Genomic DNA, 18,201 nt, shown 5'->3' with positions numbered 1-18,201 from the left:
TTTGGACAGAAAATTCCAGTTTTTTATCTTGCACTTTAATGAGATATTGAATATATGCTTTTAACAGTCTGTAATATGTAAACATATTTTTTATTGGTTATATATATTTGTTTGTATTCCAGGGTAACCTAAAAGCCATATACGAGCATGCTGCTGATTTTGTTCTCAATGCGGTGCAAGAAAACACCCTAAATCTAGCAAATAAAGGTTTTAGGAAGAAGAAAGTGGACCATGTTTTAACAGTAAGTACATCATTCTGATTGCAATATTGTGTGGATTATTAGAATTCCTCCACTTCAAGATAGGTGAGGGAGGTATTTACTTTTGTTGATTGAGGAAGGTTTTGATTTCATCAGCATTGGTTTGTTTGAGGAGAAGATATCTCTGAAGGGTTCTGTACAAATATTGATGAACATTTCAGGAGAAGCAGTTATTTGGTAGGGAAACAAGTAGTGGCAATTAAATCCAGATATCTTAATATTTAAAAAATTATTTAAAAATTTTATTCCATTATTATCATTATCTTTATCATTATTATTCACATTGACTGAGGTCTACTCTCTAGTTAAGACCTATTTTCACTTTGAACCTCTTAAAATGTTCAAATGATTTACACATGACACATTCTTATGAATATACCTTTGATTTCAGTCAAAGCCTGCTTACCCCAAGAGGCCCCAGTCCTCCCCCTTAGTAGCCTCAGAGTACCACATGAGGGGGCGGTCCACTCCCATGAGGCAGTACAGGATACAGAGCAGCAAACCTGCAAGGCAAACAGAGAAGAAACCCAGTGAGTTCATTTTCCATTTTTGAACCAGGTTTTACCTTTAATTATATCATATTATTTTTTTCTCACAGATCCATTATGGTTGTATGATAATGAAAGCTATGAAAGGCCTGATTGGTCTTGTTGTTAGTTATTGAAGCTTTTGTACTTGTCAAGCTAGTTCTTATGGTTTTTACTTCAGAATTAAATTTGTTCTTGTGTGGATCCTTATATGTGTAATAGAACCTTTGAGAAAAAAAACAACAACTTAGATTGATTGCAATTATTGAATCATTTCTCTTTACCCATATCTGTCAACAAATTTTAAGATGTAGATAGTCCTGTAAAAATGCGTACACTGAATTTTACAGAACTTGGTGAAAGAATTCTTCTGGGACCCCAGAATGTGGCGCGTGTCATGTCTATTCCACAGACTGATATAGCTCTGGTACAGATGGATGTAGTAGCAGGTAAGGTTTTTGTTCATTTGATAGTTTTTTTTTTCTTTTTCACTTTTGTTCAAGTATAATAGTGGTGTCCATTTCAAGACTGTATTTATACAGGTGGGGGATTCCTGTGTGCAGAGAATGAATGGGAAGATTATTTTTTCTGTCTCAAGACTGAATGATGCCAAACAATGTTCAAGCATAAACATTTTACAATTTTTCCCTTAATATATGTCATGAAAAAATACCTTAATGCTCAAGTTTTTTAAAACTAAAAATCATTTGATTGGCTTCTGTCTCATGTACTCAGATGCTTGTGTTTTTGGTGTGCTTACAAAATCTAGTTTTCATATTTTGTTCATTTTAGTAAAGATACTTTCAGTTTGCTTTTTACTTAGTCACTGTAGATATTTCTGATGCTTAAGTAGTTGTCTAATTAACTTATATCATATCTCTTTAGTAAAAAATACTTATATTACATCCCAAACTAGATTTTGATTTGTTAAATTTATTGGTATTATAATAAGCACCAACATTTTTCTAATGCATTGGGAAAACTTTTGAGTTTCTTGTAGTAAGGCCTGTTTACACCAGGGTAATCTTATGGAACTGTATTATATGTGTAATATCAGTTGTTGGACGGTCAAAAACAACACAGACCATATAGTCACCTTGGAATGCGTCTTCTTGATACAAAGATGGCTGCCCAGACTGTCCTCTTGAAGTGTTTATCGGCACAACACGGATATTTATATCTAAATTTCATCACAAATGTAGTCTGCTTATTGGACTTGAACTGTTTTTGGTTTAAGTTAAACCTGGTGGAAACAGGCCTGTACTTTGCTTTCATTCTAAAGCTTGACATTGTTGTTTCCCCCACTCCAGGCCCCCACTGGAAAGAGAGTGAGAAAACCCCAGCAGATATGGTCACTTTCACCAGAGATACCATGGGTTGTTATACATATTGCATTGTTGCTTTTGATTAGATATGCTGTGCTTGGTTGCTCCCATGCGCTTCCATTTTTATTGATAATCTGAGTAGAATCAGCATGATCAAGTGTTTGATTAATTTATAGGGTAATGCACATATCTGTAGCTGATAAAGTGATCTCTACAAGTCCAAATTATCTTGCATCATGTTCAAGCTATTATTGCCTTCAACATATTATAAAAAATTACATGATCTTTTGAGACCTTTTACCACAGTATACACATTTTGAGCTAAAATCAGTCAAACTGCCCAAGTTTGTTTCTAGGCAGCTAACTTAACATGTGCATATAAATAGCCAGTTTCGCTAGAGATATTGAGACCAAAAATTGGTATTACCTTTTAGACTGAACAATTTAGTCTACTTCTTAGATCTGTAGTTGTCCACAAAGATGAAGTTAATATTGGTCTAAAACATTAGCAATTTCTTACTTAATATAGAATAGGTGTAGTGTTTCACATAGGTGGGCAACTAGCCATTTATCTTCAGTTCAAAGTAGATTGGTTATTTTGATCCAAAATTTTAAGGTCATGTATTGGTTTAAGGTTCTTTGGTGAAACTGGTGCAAGCACTTTGACTGACTGCGTGTAGAGAGCTCTTTGAGATCAGAATGCATTGAATGCATCGGTTCACATGCACGATTGGAATATTTGTTGATTTATTTGTTTTGTTTTTAAATAATAAACTTTAGCATGACATGGATTGAATGTTTAAGTATATTCGACATTGTCACCAGTTGCTGCCTTGGGAATTGACAATAAAAGTGAGGTTGATTTTGTTAGATTTGAAATTATGGTTGGGCTTGATATATGGATTTATTGTGGGGAGTGTTTTTTTTATTTTTATTTTCTAATATCAAAGACATCTGTAAATGCATGTATTGTATGTGATTGATGTGCAGTGGACCTTATTGCTTGGGACTGCATCTACTATACACTAATAATATTCTTATTCAAATGTCATCAACATGCTGACAGAAGTGTGATGATAATAATTAATTTTACTGTTGCAGCAAAGTAAAGTTGTCAGCGTGAGTACTTTGTGTATAGAAGAGCCTGGAATTATGTTAATTATATAAGATAAAAACACTGTGCACTTTGCCTTGTATACCAAGAAATGCCGTTATCCTGTTATAATCAGATATCTTGGTTAACAGGTAAAAAAAACACTGTTAAGATTGAGTCTTTGCAATTAATTCTGACTGTTTATTTTCTGTTGCTAAGTTGCCACAGGGGCCATGGTAAGTGGCAGGACCGATGCTGAATCTCACTTTTCCTACATTGACATGACTCAGTTAATTTGGGATGATGGTGGGAGATTTTGGAGGCCCAGGGGCACAGTGGGAGACAGGTAAGGAGCTCTCTGTAGGCATGACTGTGGGACAAGTGGGAGATTGTAAAAGCCTCTGAAGGAAGGCATGCAGGCCCGTAGCCAGCAATTTCAAATGGGGGGTTCTTTTTCTGAAAAAAAAAATGGACCTAGATAAAATTTTACCCAGAGGGAACCATTTCCCAGCAAAAAGGGGAGTTCTTTAGAACCCCCTGAACCCCTGGCTACGGGTCTGGCATGAAACACCTCTTTACAGATGACTCATGATGAAAGTGGAAGACTATAGGTCTGTTACAACTTAGTTTGATCATCCCATTGTCCACATTCTTTACATCATCGTTATCCTGTCTCTACAGCACATAAAAACTGTTATTGTAGGTACTATTATACCAAACATTATTTTCTCTTATATCTTTAAAGGCTGCTTATTTAATCAATTTTAAAGATAAAAAATAAATGTTAAAAGATAACACAGTAAACAGTTTGCTTTTAAAGAAATGCATTTTAACATTTCTATCTCTTGATTGATTTTAGAATCACCATTCAAAGTATCAGAGACCGTAACCTTGAAGCCACCCACCCCAACACCCCAAGAAGATCTGGGTCCCCTGTGTCCCCACCCACCTCCCCCAGCCCCATGAGGGTGACATCTGCTAGGTCAAGGTCAACAAGTGAACCACAGGAGGTCCTAGTGCAGAATCTCAAAGTGAGTTTTTTCTTTCTTTTTTTTTCAGACATTAGAACTTGGTTCATGAGGTTTAACTGACATCCATATCTCATTCAAGACATTAAATTTGAAACTCAAAGCAGGCAGTTTCATTTTCAGAGTGACATTCAGCATGGTTTTAAGAAAAAGAAAACCCAATTTAAAGAAACTAAACCTATTAATCTAAAATAATATTTTTTCTTTATAGTTATGCATAACAGCATGTTTTAGTTTTAAGCTTGTATTTTTGTCAAAATTGTAGTATGCTTGTGTGCATATATTTGGAATGGTGGAGGCTTACTGATGAAAAAAAATTATCTTCCATACCATCAGGTGTCAGTCATATCTTAGGAAGAACACATTAACCTACATATCAGTCATCTAATGAGAAAAAGCATTGCATGTTATGAACATGATTTATTTTTACATTATGCTATTATTATACTATTCATATTTAGAATTCTATAAATGTAAAACATATTTTTATGTTTGAAAAATTTGTAGTACTGTGTCCAACATAATTTTGCTTTTTGCGTTATGGTTCCAAAGTCATGCAAAAAAAAAAGAAAAAAAAAAAAAAAGCTTACACTAACAGTTTTTTAAAGAAGTTAATAGATGTCTACCTAAACACATCAGGTTCTCCCAGTATCCATGTAAATTTAATGGTTTATTATGTCTGACTAAAATTCCCATTAACGCAATCATTACACACACTTGGCTGCTTATCTATTGTGCCCAGTGCAAAAATAATGAAAATAAAACCCATTTCACTGACTAGATGTAGAAACATGGAGTAAAAATGTGTTTGTGGGGGCCGAATTCTAAATACCTTACTGTCCATTATTTAAAATAGTCTGCTACACTAAAGCTGTCTTTTGAGAAGAAACTGAATATGTTTCTAAAATCTTTAGTATTTCTTTGGGCTGTGGGTTGTTGTTTGAGCACACATAATTGCAATGAAGAAAATTTAGCCCCAAGTTCTGCAGAGCCTGTTTCTTCTAAAGATGAAGAGAGGCTAGGACAGCTGATGAGGAGCAATAGGAAGTTAACAACATTCTTGTACCAGGAATTTCAGCAGAATTCTGCAGATTCAGAAAATATTTTATTTTCACCAATGACCATTCTTAGTACCCTGGCCTTACTGTATGGCGGTGCCGATAAAGTCACAAAGGATCAAATGGATAATGTTTTAAAGTTTGGGAAATTCTCATCAAGGAGTCTCCATTCTACAGTTAAGAGCGTGACAGACAGCCTGTACCATAGGAGCAATAAGTACAGTTTACGAGGGGCAACAAGGTTTTATGCTGCAAAAACTGTGTTTGACGAGGACTATATTGACCTGGCCAAGACATTCTATAGGGTCAATTTACACACTGTGGATTTTAAATCAGAAGAAAGGGACTTTTCTGACAAAGAGACAGAGCTAGATAATAATGACTTAGAGGATCTGCGTGCCCGGAAGATCTACGAAATGTTAGAAGCAGAAAAAGTAGACCCAAGCAAAGGAATAGTGTTAATCGCTGCAGTATCTTTTAAAAGCCACTGGGCAGAGAATTTTGATAAATCGAGAACAATGAAGGATATTTTTTCTCTCACAAAATCCAAATATGTCCAAGTTGACATGATGTACTACAAAGGTGTGTTACCTTATGCTTATATTGTTGACTTAAATTGTCATGTTGTAGAAATCCCTTATGCTGACAGACAAGTTAGCCTGTTTATCCTGCTGCCCAAGAGAATCGGTGGTCTTCCAGCAGTGGAGGCAGGTTTAGGGACCAAACTGTTACGTTATATTCCTTCCTTGGTGAAAGAAACTACCATAGAGATCAAGCTTCCAAGATTTCAGTTTGAAAGACATTATACCTTGGAGAACAATCTTCAAGGAATAGGACTAGAGGACATTTTTGTGGAAGATAAGGCAGATTTCTCTCGAATGAACGGCCATATTTGGATGTATGTGGCCAGATTATTTCACAAAGCCTCTTTTACTGTTCAAGAAGACCAAGATAATGATTTTCATGATGAATTTATGCCTCGGCATAAAACTAATGATCCATCAGAGAAAAAGTTTAAAGCGGAACAAAGAATTGGTGTAAATCACCCATTTTTATTTTTCATCAGACATAATGCTTTAGATGCAATACTTTTCTTTGGAAGGTTATCAAAACCTAGTGACATATATGTAAAAGATGAGATATAATCTTACTTGGTATAATCATTTAGATAATTTATATGTTCATGTAACAGATATTAAAGTGATGGTATATTTTATTTTATGACTTCTGACATTGGAAAATGGGAAATAAAAGTAAAACCCAAACTGTTAATTTTAGTACTTAGTGTTGTCAAGGCACTATCTGTAAGAAGCCTTTGAAATGGATTAACCATTGATTGTTTTTGCTGAGGGTTTCTTAATTAGTTGTTATAAAAGTATGATCATGAAGGGAATCTTTAACAATTATGTGAATGTAAAACATATCAATCTAAAAATATTTTTGCACATCATAATAAGTTAATTAGGAGGGATCACACAACCATTTTATGAATGAAATAATCTTTGACCTACATTAATGCAAAGTATTGCCATCAAGTGAGTTTGTTGTTTAACTACTGTGGCAAGTTATCATATTCTATCTACTTACCCTTTTTACTGGGAGTGTAAATGACTACCTTGGCACTGTTCATTGCAAAAATAGTGGGAATGGTAACTAGATCATTCTGTAAATGCATAAAAAAGATGATGTGCTTTATTACAAAAACTAAAACATATAGCAAGTGTTCAAAATCATATTGATAAAGATGCAATTAAGGGAATTAGTAAGACATGTTTGCGTGTGAAACTAAAACTAACCAGCCATAAGTAAGCTTGGCAGGCAAGGGGATTACTTTTACAGTTACTTATTTCCTGGATTACCTGGCATAACAGGAATCAATAACTTTGCTTGCTGCTCTATTTAACTGCATGGCCAGGGCTGGCTCACTAACTGCATGCTGCATTGCTTGCTTTACAGTCCTCTCCCACCGCAAACAGACCCATGTCAGCAGTGTTACGGGAAAAATATAACTTGAAATTGGAAATTGATGAGCACACAATCAAAAACTCCAGGTTACTGAGTGGGAAAACAAAATCTGGAAAGTCCAGAGAAAGTGTAAGTTATGTAATTGATTGTGCTGTGATTTTAATATGCCAGAATGATTTGTAAGTCCTTTTTCTTTTTGAATTGCTTTTGTCATGTGCACACACACACACACACACACACACACACACACACACACATATTATAAGGTACATCAAGTAACTCTTGAGTAATGTCATTTTCCTTAATCTTATATTATTTCACATAAAAGAAAGTGATAAATTTCTGTCACATTTATCAAAAGTATTTTTTTTTATTAATTTCCAGTTATTTGAGGATCCATCTGCAGACAGCAGTTTGCTGTTTGACCAGGTCCGTGATGCCATGGACAATGTAGCCAAAACTGTTCACCTCACTGCATACCAGGTAAGCAGATGTTTCCAATTTTTAAGTTATGTTTAAACATGTAATGTTTAAACCTAAGCATAAAAAAAAGAATTTCATAAGGTACTAAGTAGAAACACTGCGCTTATATTATATAACAACAAAATCTCTATGGTATTACTGCGAAGCAGTCCTGCCTTTCCATCCATTTGTACACTTGACCTTAATCTTAGAAATTATTACCTGGACAGACACTGAAGATTTTACTCTCGTCTTCAGCTCTGCAATGCACACTTTCTACCTTTCAATTTGACAAACATTAACAAACATTGGGCAATTTTATCATTTTACATATGTAGATGTGATCTCTTTTCACAACTGAAATTATTGAATAAATCTGTTTCTTAATTGCTTCCAGACATTATCTAAAGGGCCAGATTTCTCTGGCCAGGGCTCCATATCCAGCAGGAGCAACAGCAGCACCATGACAGACAACAAAATAGTACAACAGATATCTCAGGTAAACATTGGTCCTGATGACAGCCATGATGGTATAGGTAACCATGGTGATGTAACTGGAGATGGCAGAGGAGTCACTGATGGAGCGGAGTTTCAAGATGCAAGGAATGTAAAGGTGGTGACTGCTGTATCAACAGCAGATGATGATAATAGTTCCATCTCAGCAGTGCATGCTGCCAATAAAGAGGACGGGGGAAGCGATGGTGGTAGTGGTGGTGGATCTTCTCCAAGACAGCCCGCACCCCAGGATAATGAAAAACCTAAAGTGTTACCTCCACCTATTTCAATACCCTCCATCCCCATAGCAAGGAAGGAGTCTGTGACCAGTGTTGGTGCTGGTAGTGAAGTTGCAGAGCCCTCAGCCAGTGCAGCTTCTCTTGAGAGAGAAATGGTTCCTCAAGCTGTGTACAAGGTCTCAACTCCAGAATCTTTTGCTAAACCCACTCCAAGAGGAAAGCAAGGCGCGCCAAGGTAATTGTACCACCAGCGTTAGCGCTGGCGGTACACATGGTTTCGGTCCCGTCCGGATCGTTCCGCCGGCTCCGCCGGCTCCGCCGGCTCCGCCGGACGGCTACCGTTACCGCTTCTCCTCCTAGACGGTAAGGGCCCCCGTACCCATCTCTTGGATTTAGGTCACCTATAATCTCAACTCGTTCCACGTAAAATTTGGGCTTTGTCGGTATTGGGGTCTAGGTGTGGCACTCATTGCAATGCACCCTTGTCTAAAAATGGCAAAATTAAATGCTAATTATCTACCCTACGGAAGGAATTATGGGAAAAATTTCTACAGACGGCTTTCCAAAAGTCATATGTGTAGATTTCAAATATGCCCTTGGATTTGACCTTTGACCTTTATTTCAAGGTCAAACGGGCCAAAATTTTCAAAAAAATTAATTTTTTTACGAAAAAAAAATTATTTGCCCTGTTATTCAGACACCACACAGACTTAACCAAAAATATTATTGGAAGTTGTTACCCTTCAGGTCATCTTTCATCTCCGTGAATTTGGGGTCAATCGGTGCATTTTCACGGGAGTAGCGGCCATAAGATACTGAAACTGAAAACTGTCTCTAATTCGGGAACCGTTAATGCTAGAGACCCATTCTTTTTTGCATTTTGTAGAGCATGTAAAGCCCAACACTGGAAGTGGTCTCCGTTTTTTTGTATTCCATACGGTTTTCGAGTTACGCTGTATCAAAAAGTACATATTGGTGGTGAAAGCAAAATGTGCAGTACGGTAATGGATAATAAATTTTGAACTCCAGAAAAATAAAACATAAGGCTTGGCAAAGCAGACAACTCATGGTCAAAAATGACATTATTTCATCAAATTTGAACTTCTGGAACTTCAGAGCACCTCCCATTTCAAGAATTTTGACCAAAATTACCTTTTCTTTATTTTAATTAATTTTTTTCTGTAGGAAATTTATGGCACATTATGGTAACTCCAAAATTATAACATTTAGTCCCTTATATCTCCAAAACTGGCAGAGATAGGTCCATAGTTACTATTGAAGTTGAATAGGAAGTCATATACTGGCAATCTTACTGTGACCTTGAAATTGACCTTTGACCTACTTTTCACCATGAACTGAACTTTGCAAATTTTGCTTCCCTTTTATCTACAAAACTGGCAGAGATATGTCCATAGTTACTATTGAACTTGAATAGGAAGTCATATACTGGCAATCTAAATGTGTCCTTAAAATTGACCTTTGACCTACTTTTCACCATGAGCTGAACTTTGCAAATTTTGCTTCCCTTTTATCTCCAAAACTGGCAGAGATAGGTCCATAGTTACTATTGAACTTGAATAGGAAGTCATATACTGGCAATCTAAATGTGACCTTGAAATTGACCTTTGACCTACTATTCACCATGAACTGAACTTTGCAAATTTTGCTTCCCTTTTATCTCCAAAACTGGCAGAGATAGGTCCATAGTTACTATTGAACTTGAATAGGAAGTCATATACTGGCAATCTTACTGTGACCTTGAAATTGACCTTTGACCTACTTTTCACCATCAACTGAACTTTGTAAATTTTGCTTCCCTTTTATCTCCAAACCTGGCAGAGATATGTCCATGGTTACTATTGAACTTGAATAGGAAGTCATATACTGGCAATCTTACTGTGACCTTGAAATTGACCTTTGACCTACTTTTCACCATGAACTGAACTTTGCAAATTTTGATTCCCTTTTATCTCCAAAACTGGCAGAGATAGGTCCATAGTTACTATTAAACTTGAAAAGGAAGTCATATACTGGCAATTTACTGTGACCTTGAAATTGACCTTTGACCTACCTTACGATGAATTAACTTTGATTGTACCATTTTAAAATAAAAATTTTTTTTTGCATATTTTGAAAATTCTTGTTGATTGCATTTTTACAGCTTGTCAAGCACAAGACTGGTGGCTGTGTCCCTTACTTTGTGTATGTGGGGGTCTATACGAATGCGCTTGCTCCAGCTGGTGGTACAATATTCGGAGGCGGTATCGCCTCTCTGATCCTCTAGTTCACTTGGATGTTTCAAAGATAATATGACATACAATTTCTTACAAATGATATGTTAACAAATAAACTTATTGTGTGCCTTATTTACTGCAATGCAAATTATATGCTCTTGTTTGTTGTGAGGAATTTTGACTTAACTTAATCACTTTTAAAAGGTGGAATTAATTTATTAATTTATCACATGATACTTTGTTCACAGGCATTGTGTGTGTGTATGTGTGTGTTTGAAATGATTTACTCATTTCCCGCTTATTATAATTATTATAGCAGACAATCAGCTGCAGTTGCCCGCCGTCCCTTTAGTGCAGTGGATGCGTACAAGTTCATTGTGGCTCACCCCATTAATGACGAGTTTAACACCAACTATCAGAATCTGAGGACAGAGGCCTGGAAGAGAAGCACTGGGGCAAACACACCCAAAAACTGTGAGTATCCAGGCAGAGGTGAAGATTCTGAAATAGATGATAAAAGTGTCAATAAAAGATTAAAAAAAAATATATCAAGAACTCCTGTATTTCTTATCAGTACGTGTAAAGATTGCACCCAGTTATTTGCGTAAACAAGAGAAAAGGTGGTGTCTTGCTAACTAGTGTACATATACATGATATAACCTTGGTTATCTTTTTATATTTGTTATTGTTATTTTAGATTTTTCATTGTTTTATATCAAAATATAAAACTCAGAATATAACTAAAAATAAATCTGTACAATTACAGTAAGCCGTCCCTCTACCCCCCGCCGTCCCAGCAGCCCCCCTCCCCAGCGCCCCACCTCCCCCTCTGCAAGCAAGGATGACAAGAGACCACTGAATGTCCAGAGGGGCAACAGCTGGCTGGCTGGAGGCAAGGACCTGTACTGGGAGGACTATATGAACAAACCTAACACCATCCATGTCCCAGGGTGGAAGGAAGAACTGCTCAACAAACGTCCACACTCTGCTGCTGCTACTAGAGCATTCAGGTAGGTGGGAGGTAGTGGTTGTCATCCTCCTCCTCCTCCTTATCATCATCATCAGAGGTTTTTTCTTTTATGACAAGTGTGTTTGGATTATATGCATGGTTGAAATATTTTTGTTTTAGTTTGACAGTTCTAGTCTGATATTTATCTTTAAGAGAAATGTATATTTTCTGATTATTTTGCGAGATGTCAGGGTGCTTTCAGACATACCATAATTACAGTATGACATAATCTTAACTTTGACAGGTGTCTTATACAGCTTGTCTGCTTTCTTTTACTTTCACAACACTTATAAGACATTTGAGAGTTTTTTTATGCCATTTTACTTTTTGCATGAATACTGCATTTTAACTTTTTTTCAAGAGTTGTTTTACATTATGGCTTGGTTTTGCATGTGGTTTGCATTCTGGTTTGTATTTCAATCAGGAGAGCCAAACCTCCCAGTATTCTCACCCCGTCCTCCATGTTGTTTGACAGAGTCAACAGTAAGTATTTTGGATTGTTTGTGATTGAAGTTTATTCTCCATTCCTCCAGTATTTATTGTAGTCATAAATGAACTCTTTATATTTAAGGGCTCTGAGATCAAATGAATTTTGATATCAGGTTTCATATGTTGTCCATATTATTTATGCTGTACATTAATATTACACTTATTATTATCTTGTAGCAGATGTTTAATACAGATTTGCATCTGACATATAAATACAAAAAATATTAGTGAATAGGTTATAATATATAATGTAATGTTCTTTAAAATTGCAAACCTATTTTCTTGAGGAACCAATATGAATGTCATTTTCACTTATGCACAGATATGTAGTTTATGTGCCATTTTTGAGATTTGATTAATGCTTTTGTCAAAGAAACAATTTAAAAATATTGATGTTGTCAACTTTAAGGCCGTACCCCCCGCCGTACTATCCCAGACTTCCAAGCCTCCAGAGGGTGGACCACAACGTACGGAAGCAGTGGCGGAGCAAGGTACGGAAGTCTCTCCTCTGTACCACCTGCAAAGCTAACAAACTTCCACCAACTAACAAGGAATGACTGGGTCTTTAGATAGAGCTGTGTTTTCATATATTTAGTAGAGATGTGGCCACTTAATTTTCTTTTTTTTTGCAGTTTTTCTGCATATTTGAATAAACAAATAATTTGTAAATGCTGTATATGAACGTGTCATTACAGTTTTTTTGCATGTTTGAATAAACAAATACTTTGGAAATGCTTGATACAAAAATATTGTAATCCCATGTAAAATATTATTGAAATTTGAAAAAATATTATCTGTAATAGTCCAGATTAAGGCAACATCTCTGCTTTCATATTTGCTAACTAACAAACCAACGTAATTAACCTGCTGGTGGTGGTAGCATGCTATTAGATAACTCATTGATGAACTTAATAATATCCTATAAGTAAGCTTGTTTTACTCTTTTCTAATTATGCAAAGTAACTTGATAGTGAGATATTAAGTCACAGTTTCACAGACATTTATTATTTAAGGAAGATTATGACCCTAAAATATTAAAATCTTCATAACTTTTTGTCTGGGTAGTTGTGATTTAATGCCTACCAGTACCTCTTTGCTTGTATATGTCATATATAATAAGGCTTACAAGATTGCAAATTTTCTTAATGCATTCAGAAATTTTATTTACTCAAGCTTACTTTTTATTAATTAAATTTTCTGTAATATTTCCAACTATTAAGTGATTTTCTAACAGGAACAAAATGTCACAAAAGTTTGTCTACATACCCTGTTTACCTGTAACTTATAATGCTTTGCACTGGTGTATTTTATATTTACTTTGTCAATTGTTTAACATTTTTTCTTTATCATCATAAAAATTGCCTTGCTCAATGATATTTGTATGTACCTGCTGGTGCTATTGCTGATGGAGGTAGTAGACATTTAGCTTATGGAACATCATCTGACCTTGCCACATTGATGGTTGCAGGTACCTTTCTCTTGCATTGAGGATATTGGTCTCCAGAATATTGGGAGGGGGGACTTTAGGAAAAGTGTATTGAAGAAAGAGTAAATTGGTATTTTCATATGTTTGAAACTTTCTTAACAAGAAAAGTAATAGCATTTTAGACCTCTATCCTCAAATGATATGTAGAATTATTAACCCTTCTTTGAAGTATTTTAAAATCCCTTTTTCACCAGTTTTCTCAATATGATTCTCCTTAACATAACTATTTTACTAACACCTGCCTAGTTTGAATTGTAATCGAATGCTGATCAGTCACTCTGGTTCACCTGCTTATTCCAGCTTTTTCATCAGATTATATAGTTTTATCCACAGTGTTCTTGATCAAATGTATAACATTAATGATTAATATGCAGAAACATGTAAGTTGTCTCCATTGTAATGCTTACCAGATTCTTTTTCTTTGTAGAATATTTAAATTTGTTCTGGAAAACAGTACTCTTTAGTTACAGATACATGCTAACTTCTGTTTATTTTTGTAGTAATCATTATGTAGTCATACATGTTTTTAAAGATTTTGAACCACTCAAATTAAAAATAAATTGTATTGTCAGTCAGATTTTACTGTAGAATTTCAGAATTTTTTCTTCATTGTTTCCTATTGACCCTCACATATTTATGATGCACAGTTAATGTGGCTATGATATCTATTTGTACAATCACTTAAATTCAGGGAAGTAGATCATGCTCGTCTTTGTTCTACCTGCCTTGACAAGCACCTCCCAAGTTGTCCAAGTAAAAGCTCATACGAGAGACAGGTACAGTTTCTAAGCTCAAAAAATGGAGAGCACATTCCACGACATCAAGAAAGTCAAAAAGATGCAGATGACATGGAGGTGGATATTAGAATTCCGAGCAGTTTGTTAGAATTTGCTCCCTCATGAAAACTGTTTTTTTTTTCTTTATGACATTGGGGATGAATTTTTGGCATGGAGTTTTCCATGAAAATATCTTTCAAACGTGTCATTATCTATTTACTAATTCATTCATAACGCCTTATCTAAGTGTTTTCCAGAGCATTATAAAGATTGCTCAGACAACTCTTGTATTCAATTTCATCTTTGTTCTAGTAATTATGGTTATCTGGCTCAAAATTTGCTCTATTTGATGCCCATCTTGAAGGTATCATGGTAATGTGCTACTTGTTATGTTTGAAGTTTTATGAAGAAAATGGCCTGTGGCCATTTCTGATACCTTCTGTATGAAATATGAAAGTTTTTCCTTTGTGTATGATTGACATCATAGCTCAGAAATTTTGTATGAATCATGTTTGATATGCAGTAGCAGATGTGATAATGTATAGCTGTTTGTTTATGTATAGCTATTTCAAAGCAGGCATAGGTTGTGATACAAGTCAAATAAGTTAAACATTTTATTACCATAGCTTGTCTGTGTTAACTTGTAAACAATGCCATAAACAGCTGTCTCAAAGTGATAGTGCCAAATATGCTCAAATGAAAATAAGTAACAGTAGGTGAGGGACACTAAGATATATAAAATACTTATTGATAAATGAATGAATATTTTGATGTAAGAAATCACAAATAAAAAGGAAAAAAAGACCAAAGTGGTCAAGTATTTTGAAACGAATTTCATGAAATGGCTATATCTATCGTATCTAGCTATATCTATCGCTTGAATTTTAAAAGGCAAGCTTGCGAAACAAAAAAAAAAAAACATTTGGGTGATGAAAATAACATATAGTAATAAAGATTTTAATGATAATGACGCTCAAATGAATTCCAACTACCCTAAACAAGGTACATCTGGACGTCTAAGCCTGAAAGGTACAACGGAACCCCGAAAAACTTGTCCGCTACAAGTTTTAAAAAAATATTTGTATATTTATATCTCTCTGGACTCATGTACATTTTTGGTTATATTTCTTAGTGTCCTTTTGCTAGTTATCACCAGAGATTTGGACCATTGATCAATGTTTTATCCTGAAACAAATAATAATAATATAGAACAAATTTATCTGTTTGTTTTTAAGAAGTCGGCTAGAAAGTAAGGCTGAACGGAGAGTGTTGTATTGTTTTTTCATTTAAAAAGACTCAAACTAAAGAAAAATAAGCGATACTTAATTGTCTTGGTTGTGATAAAATATTTGTTTAGTATATGTGATAACTGCTGTTATTAGTAATGATAAGTATTATTATTAACGTTATTACTGTTATTATTATTATATGTTAATATAATATTGATGTGTGATTATCCCTTAGAATAATGTTTAATTTACTGAATGTTCATAAGTTTTAGTCGTGTTACACATTTTTAATTTATTAAAGGAAATGAGAAAGTTTTTAGTTTCGTATGTTACATTCGTTTTACAGCCCTGATTTACATACCGTGTAAAAAGGATTCAGCCAGCAAGCTGATATTTAGTTTTTTTCTGAATGATTTCAAATAAAATGTTTATGAAATATTAGTTTGTCTTTTTTTAACAGCGTAAAATTCGCCATACATGAAATATACCTTTGGTCTCAGACTATAATTGCATGCATAGTTCTTAATAAAAAAAATACATAGTACTGATGGTATTTGCTCTTCGGAAAAATCGTCTGCAAATTCGCAATTCTGCGGCTAGTGTAGATCAGTCAGTGTAATCCACAGACAACGCGAAACCTGCTTTCAATCATCACATTTCTAGCGAAGAATGTGTAGATAGTTTACTTAGTCACGCACATTTCGCACCCCCGGTATTCCCCCGGGAAAGGGGTCTGGCCAGTAGGGCTCACAACAAGGCCTTCTCCCGCTGGGTATCAGTTGTAGCTTGAAACTCATGTGCCGTACCGGTACCCAGTCCCCGTGGTCTGTAGTTATCCGAATTCGAACAGAGACTATCTTTCTAAACCTATCCCCAAGTGGGCCCTCAGCCTTTCCTCGATTGTCAAAGCGCGCTACTTTAACGTAACCGTCGTCTAGGAAACCGTAGTTAAAGAAAGGGCCGTTTGTTAAGTTAATTCTATCGGGGAGCAGTGGCAGAACGTCTACATACGTAGAGGTGGAAAATTTAATCCATGGATGCTCCTTGCTCCCACATTGAATGAAAAACTCCTCCAGCACGACCGGAGGCGTGAAATTGTAGTAAATCATGTCCCCCGCCTTGGGCTGAATGGCATAAAAGTAGTCTAGATAGCGGTAGGCTCTCTCCAAGCTGTGGTTGTGATGGTGGCGAAGAGAGGTGCTCAGTCTTGCTGGAGGGTTTATATAGATTGGAACGTCGTCCCACGGCCATGGCTCATACGTTAAGGGAAGGTTGGGAAATTCATTTTCTGCTAAATTGTTTCGGGATTTTGTCAAATTTTTATTGTGCGTGAATAAAGATGGGCGGTGTAAAACCCGCGACAAACCAAGTTCCTGAAAACAGTGACGTTGAACTGGTCTGTTTTTCGCGATATGACACGGTGGTTGCTGAGAATCCACGTAGAGTTGAAGTAGACGGTCAGGTGACGAAGACGCATTAAACGAAATGAAAAATTCTGCCACGTGTAATATTTCGCTCGATCTGAACAGTTGTCCTAATATTGCCATTGTAGAAAAGTCAATTGAGATCCAATAGTTGTGCTGTACAGATCCGAGAAAGTTTTCAATCGCAGGAAACAATCTTCTAGTGGCAATAACGGTATCATCCAAATGAATGTAGAAATCGCCTCTTTGATGACTATACTGCATAAGATAAGCGCAGCTCAGCACCGATCTATCCGACTGCCCCTTCATATTATTTTCGTAAAAGGTCGGGTGTGCAGTGACGATTTCCATCATTCCCATTTGTATTTCCTCTGAAAAATGCTTCACCATTTCCATTTCAATATTTTGTCGAGCAGAATCGGACATGGTGGTCAGCAGAACGATAATGCTAATCTTCTTTCCGTCTTCCATAGCCACGTGTTTTAAAATTGACGCCACTGTTTGAACGATTCCAATGGGTGGGTCGCTTGCAAGGATACCAAATACGTATTCTTTGCGCTCGGGTACGTCTACACCTAGCTTATGCGCCACCGGCATTCCGATTGCAGGAGGGTTCTCATGTGAATCAAAAAGCAACACCTCCCCCATCCCGTTAGAAATGAATTGCCTGGATGTGGCATGATACTTCTTTGAAAGACTCAGTAATGATAAACACAAATGTGCTATGGTTCCAATGAACAAAGCAATTAATATCCTGCTCCTGAATTTCATCGGAAATCTGTACGTCTGTCTCCCAGTTTGTTATCTGGTTTAAAAAAAGGTGTACACTACGCTCGAGGGAATAATTGTGTTGAGCTGAAGCACAAGGAAAGTTGTAACTGGGAGTTTCTCAACAAACGCAATTTAGAAATTTTCCATACACAAGAAAAGCGCACAGGGCAATGCTCGGGCCTTCTCATCTAACGCATTTTCATAGATCTTATCTAGCATAAAGATGCAATCGATTATGAAGATAGTTCGGAAGTGAAATTCCCAACCTATTACCATATTTCAACACATTGAATTTAATCTTTGTATCTATCTATAATGCCTGGCAGAAATA

At 35.9% G+C, this 18,201-nt stretch overlaps 3 protein-coding genes across 7 annotated transcripts in view; 2 read left to right on the top strand and 1 right to left on the bottom strand.

The window, feature by feature from the left end:
• Positions 1-16,116, top strand: part of LOC106166025 (uncharacterized) — a 26,514-nt gene extending 10,398 nt beyond the window's left edge. For 2 of the 5 annotated variants that reach the window (XM_087010245.1, XM_013544422.2), the window contains 14 exons: positions 123-242; positions 652-790; positions 1,138-1,236; positions 2,098-2,163; positions 3,425-3,551; positions 4,065-4,236; positions 7,248-7,385; positions 7,641-7,739; positions 8,116-8,687; positions 11,003-11,160; positions 11,453-11,696; positions 12,120-12,178; positions 12,594-12,675; positions 14,362-16,116. In XM_087010245.1, coding sequence (XP_086866371.1) covers positions 123-242; positions 652-790; positions 1,138-1,236; positions 2,098-2,163; positions 3,425-3,551; positions 4,065-4,236; positions 7,248-7,385; positions 7,641-7,739; positions 8,116-8,687; positions 11,003-11,160; positions 11,453-11,696; positions 12,120-12,178; positions 12,594-12,675; positions 14,362-14,572 — 2,286 coding nt within the window. In that variant the 3' untranslated portion in view covers positions 14,573-16,116. The remainder of the gene's footprint in view (positions 1-122; positions 243-651; positions 791-1,137; positions 1,237-2,097; positions 2,164-3,424; positions 3,552-4,064; positions 4,237-7,247; positions 7,386-7,640; positions 7,740-8,115; positions 8,688-11,002; positions 11,161-11,452; positions 11,697-12,119; positions 12,179-12,593; positions 12,676-14,361) is intronic. The other 3 variants (XM_087010242.1, XM_087010248.1, XM_087010255.1) reach the window with 3 other exon arrangements.
• On the top strand, positions 4,243-7,241 carry LOC106166026 (leukocyte elastase inhibitor). The gene has a single exon (XM_013544425.2). The coding sequence runs from the start codon at positions 5,129-5,131 to the stop codon at positions 6,434-6,436; it is 1,308 nt and encodes a 435-aa protein (XP_013399879.2). The 5' UTR covers positions 4,243-5,128; the 3' UTR covers positions 6,437-7,241.
• On the bottom strand, positions 15,018-18,201 carry LOC106176763 (alpha-1,3-mannosyl-glycoprotein 4-beta-N-acetylglucosaminyltransferase A-like). The gene has a single exon (XM_013559275.2). The coding sequence runs from the start codon at positions 17,868-17,870 to the stop codon at positions 16,362-16,364; it is 1,509 nt and encodes a 502-aa protein (XP_013414729.2). The 5' UTR covers positions 17,871-18,201; the 3' UTR covers positions 15,018-16,361.

This window comes from Lingula anatina, chromosome 1 (assembly GCF_051362555.1).
Source record: "Lingula anatina isolate TDL-2025a chromosome 1, LinAna3.0, whole genome shotgun sequence".
In the NCBI taxonomy this organism is placed as follows: domain Eukaryota; kingdom Metazoa; phylum Brachiopoda; class Lingulata; order Lingulida; family Lingulidae; genus Lingula; species Lingula anatina.
This window is presented reverse-complemented; position numbering and strand designations above follow the sequence as displayed.

Coding starts and splice junctions, on each gene's coding strand:
- LOC106166026 (XM_013544425.2), top strand. CDS start 5,129: ATGTTTCTAAAATCTTTAGTATTTCTTTGGGCTGTGGGTTGTTGTTTG.
- LOC106176763 (XM_013559275.2), bottom strand. CDS start 17,870: ATGAAATTCAGGAGCAGGATATTAATTGCTTTGTTCATTGGAACCATA.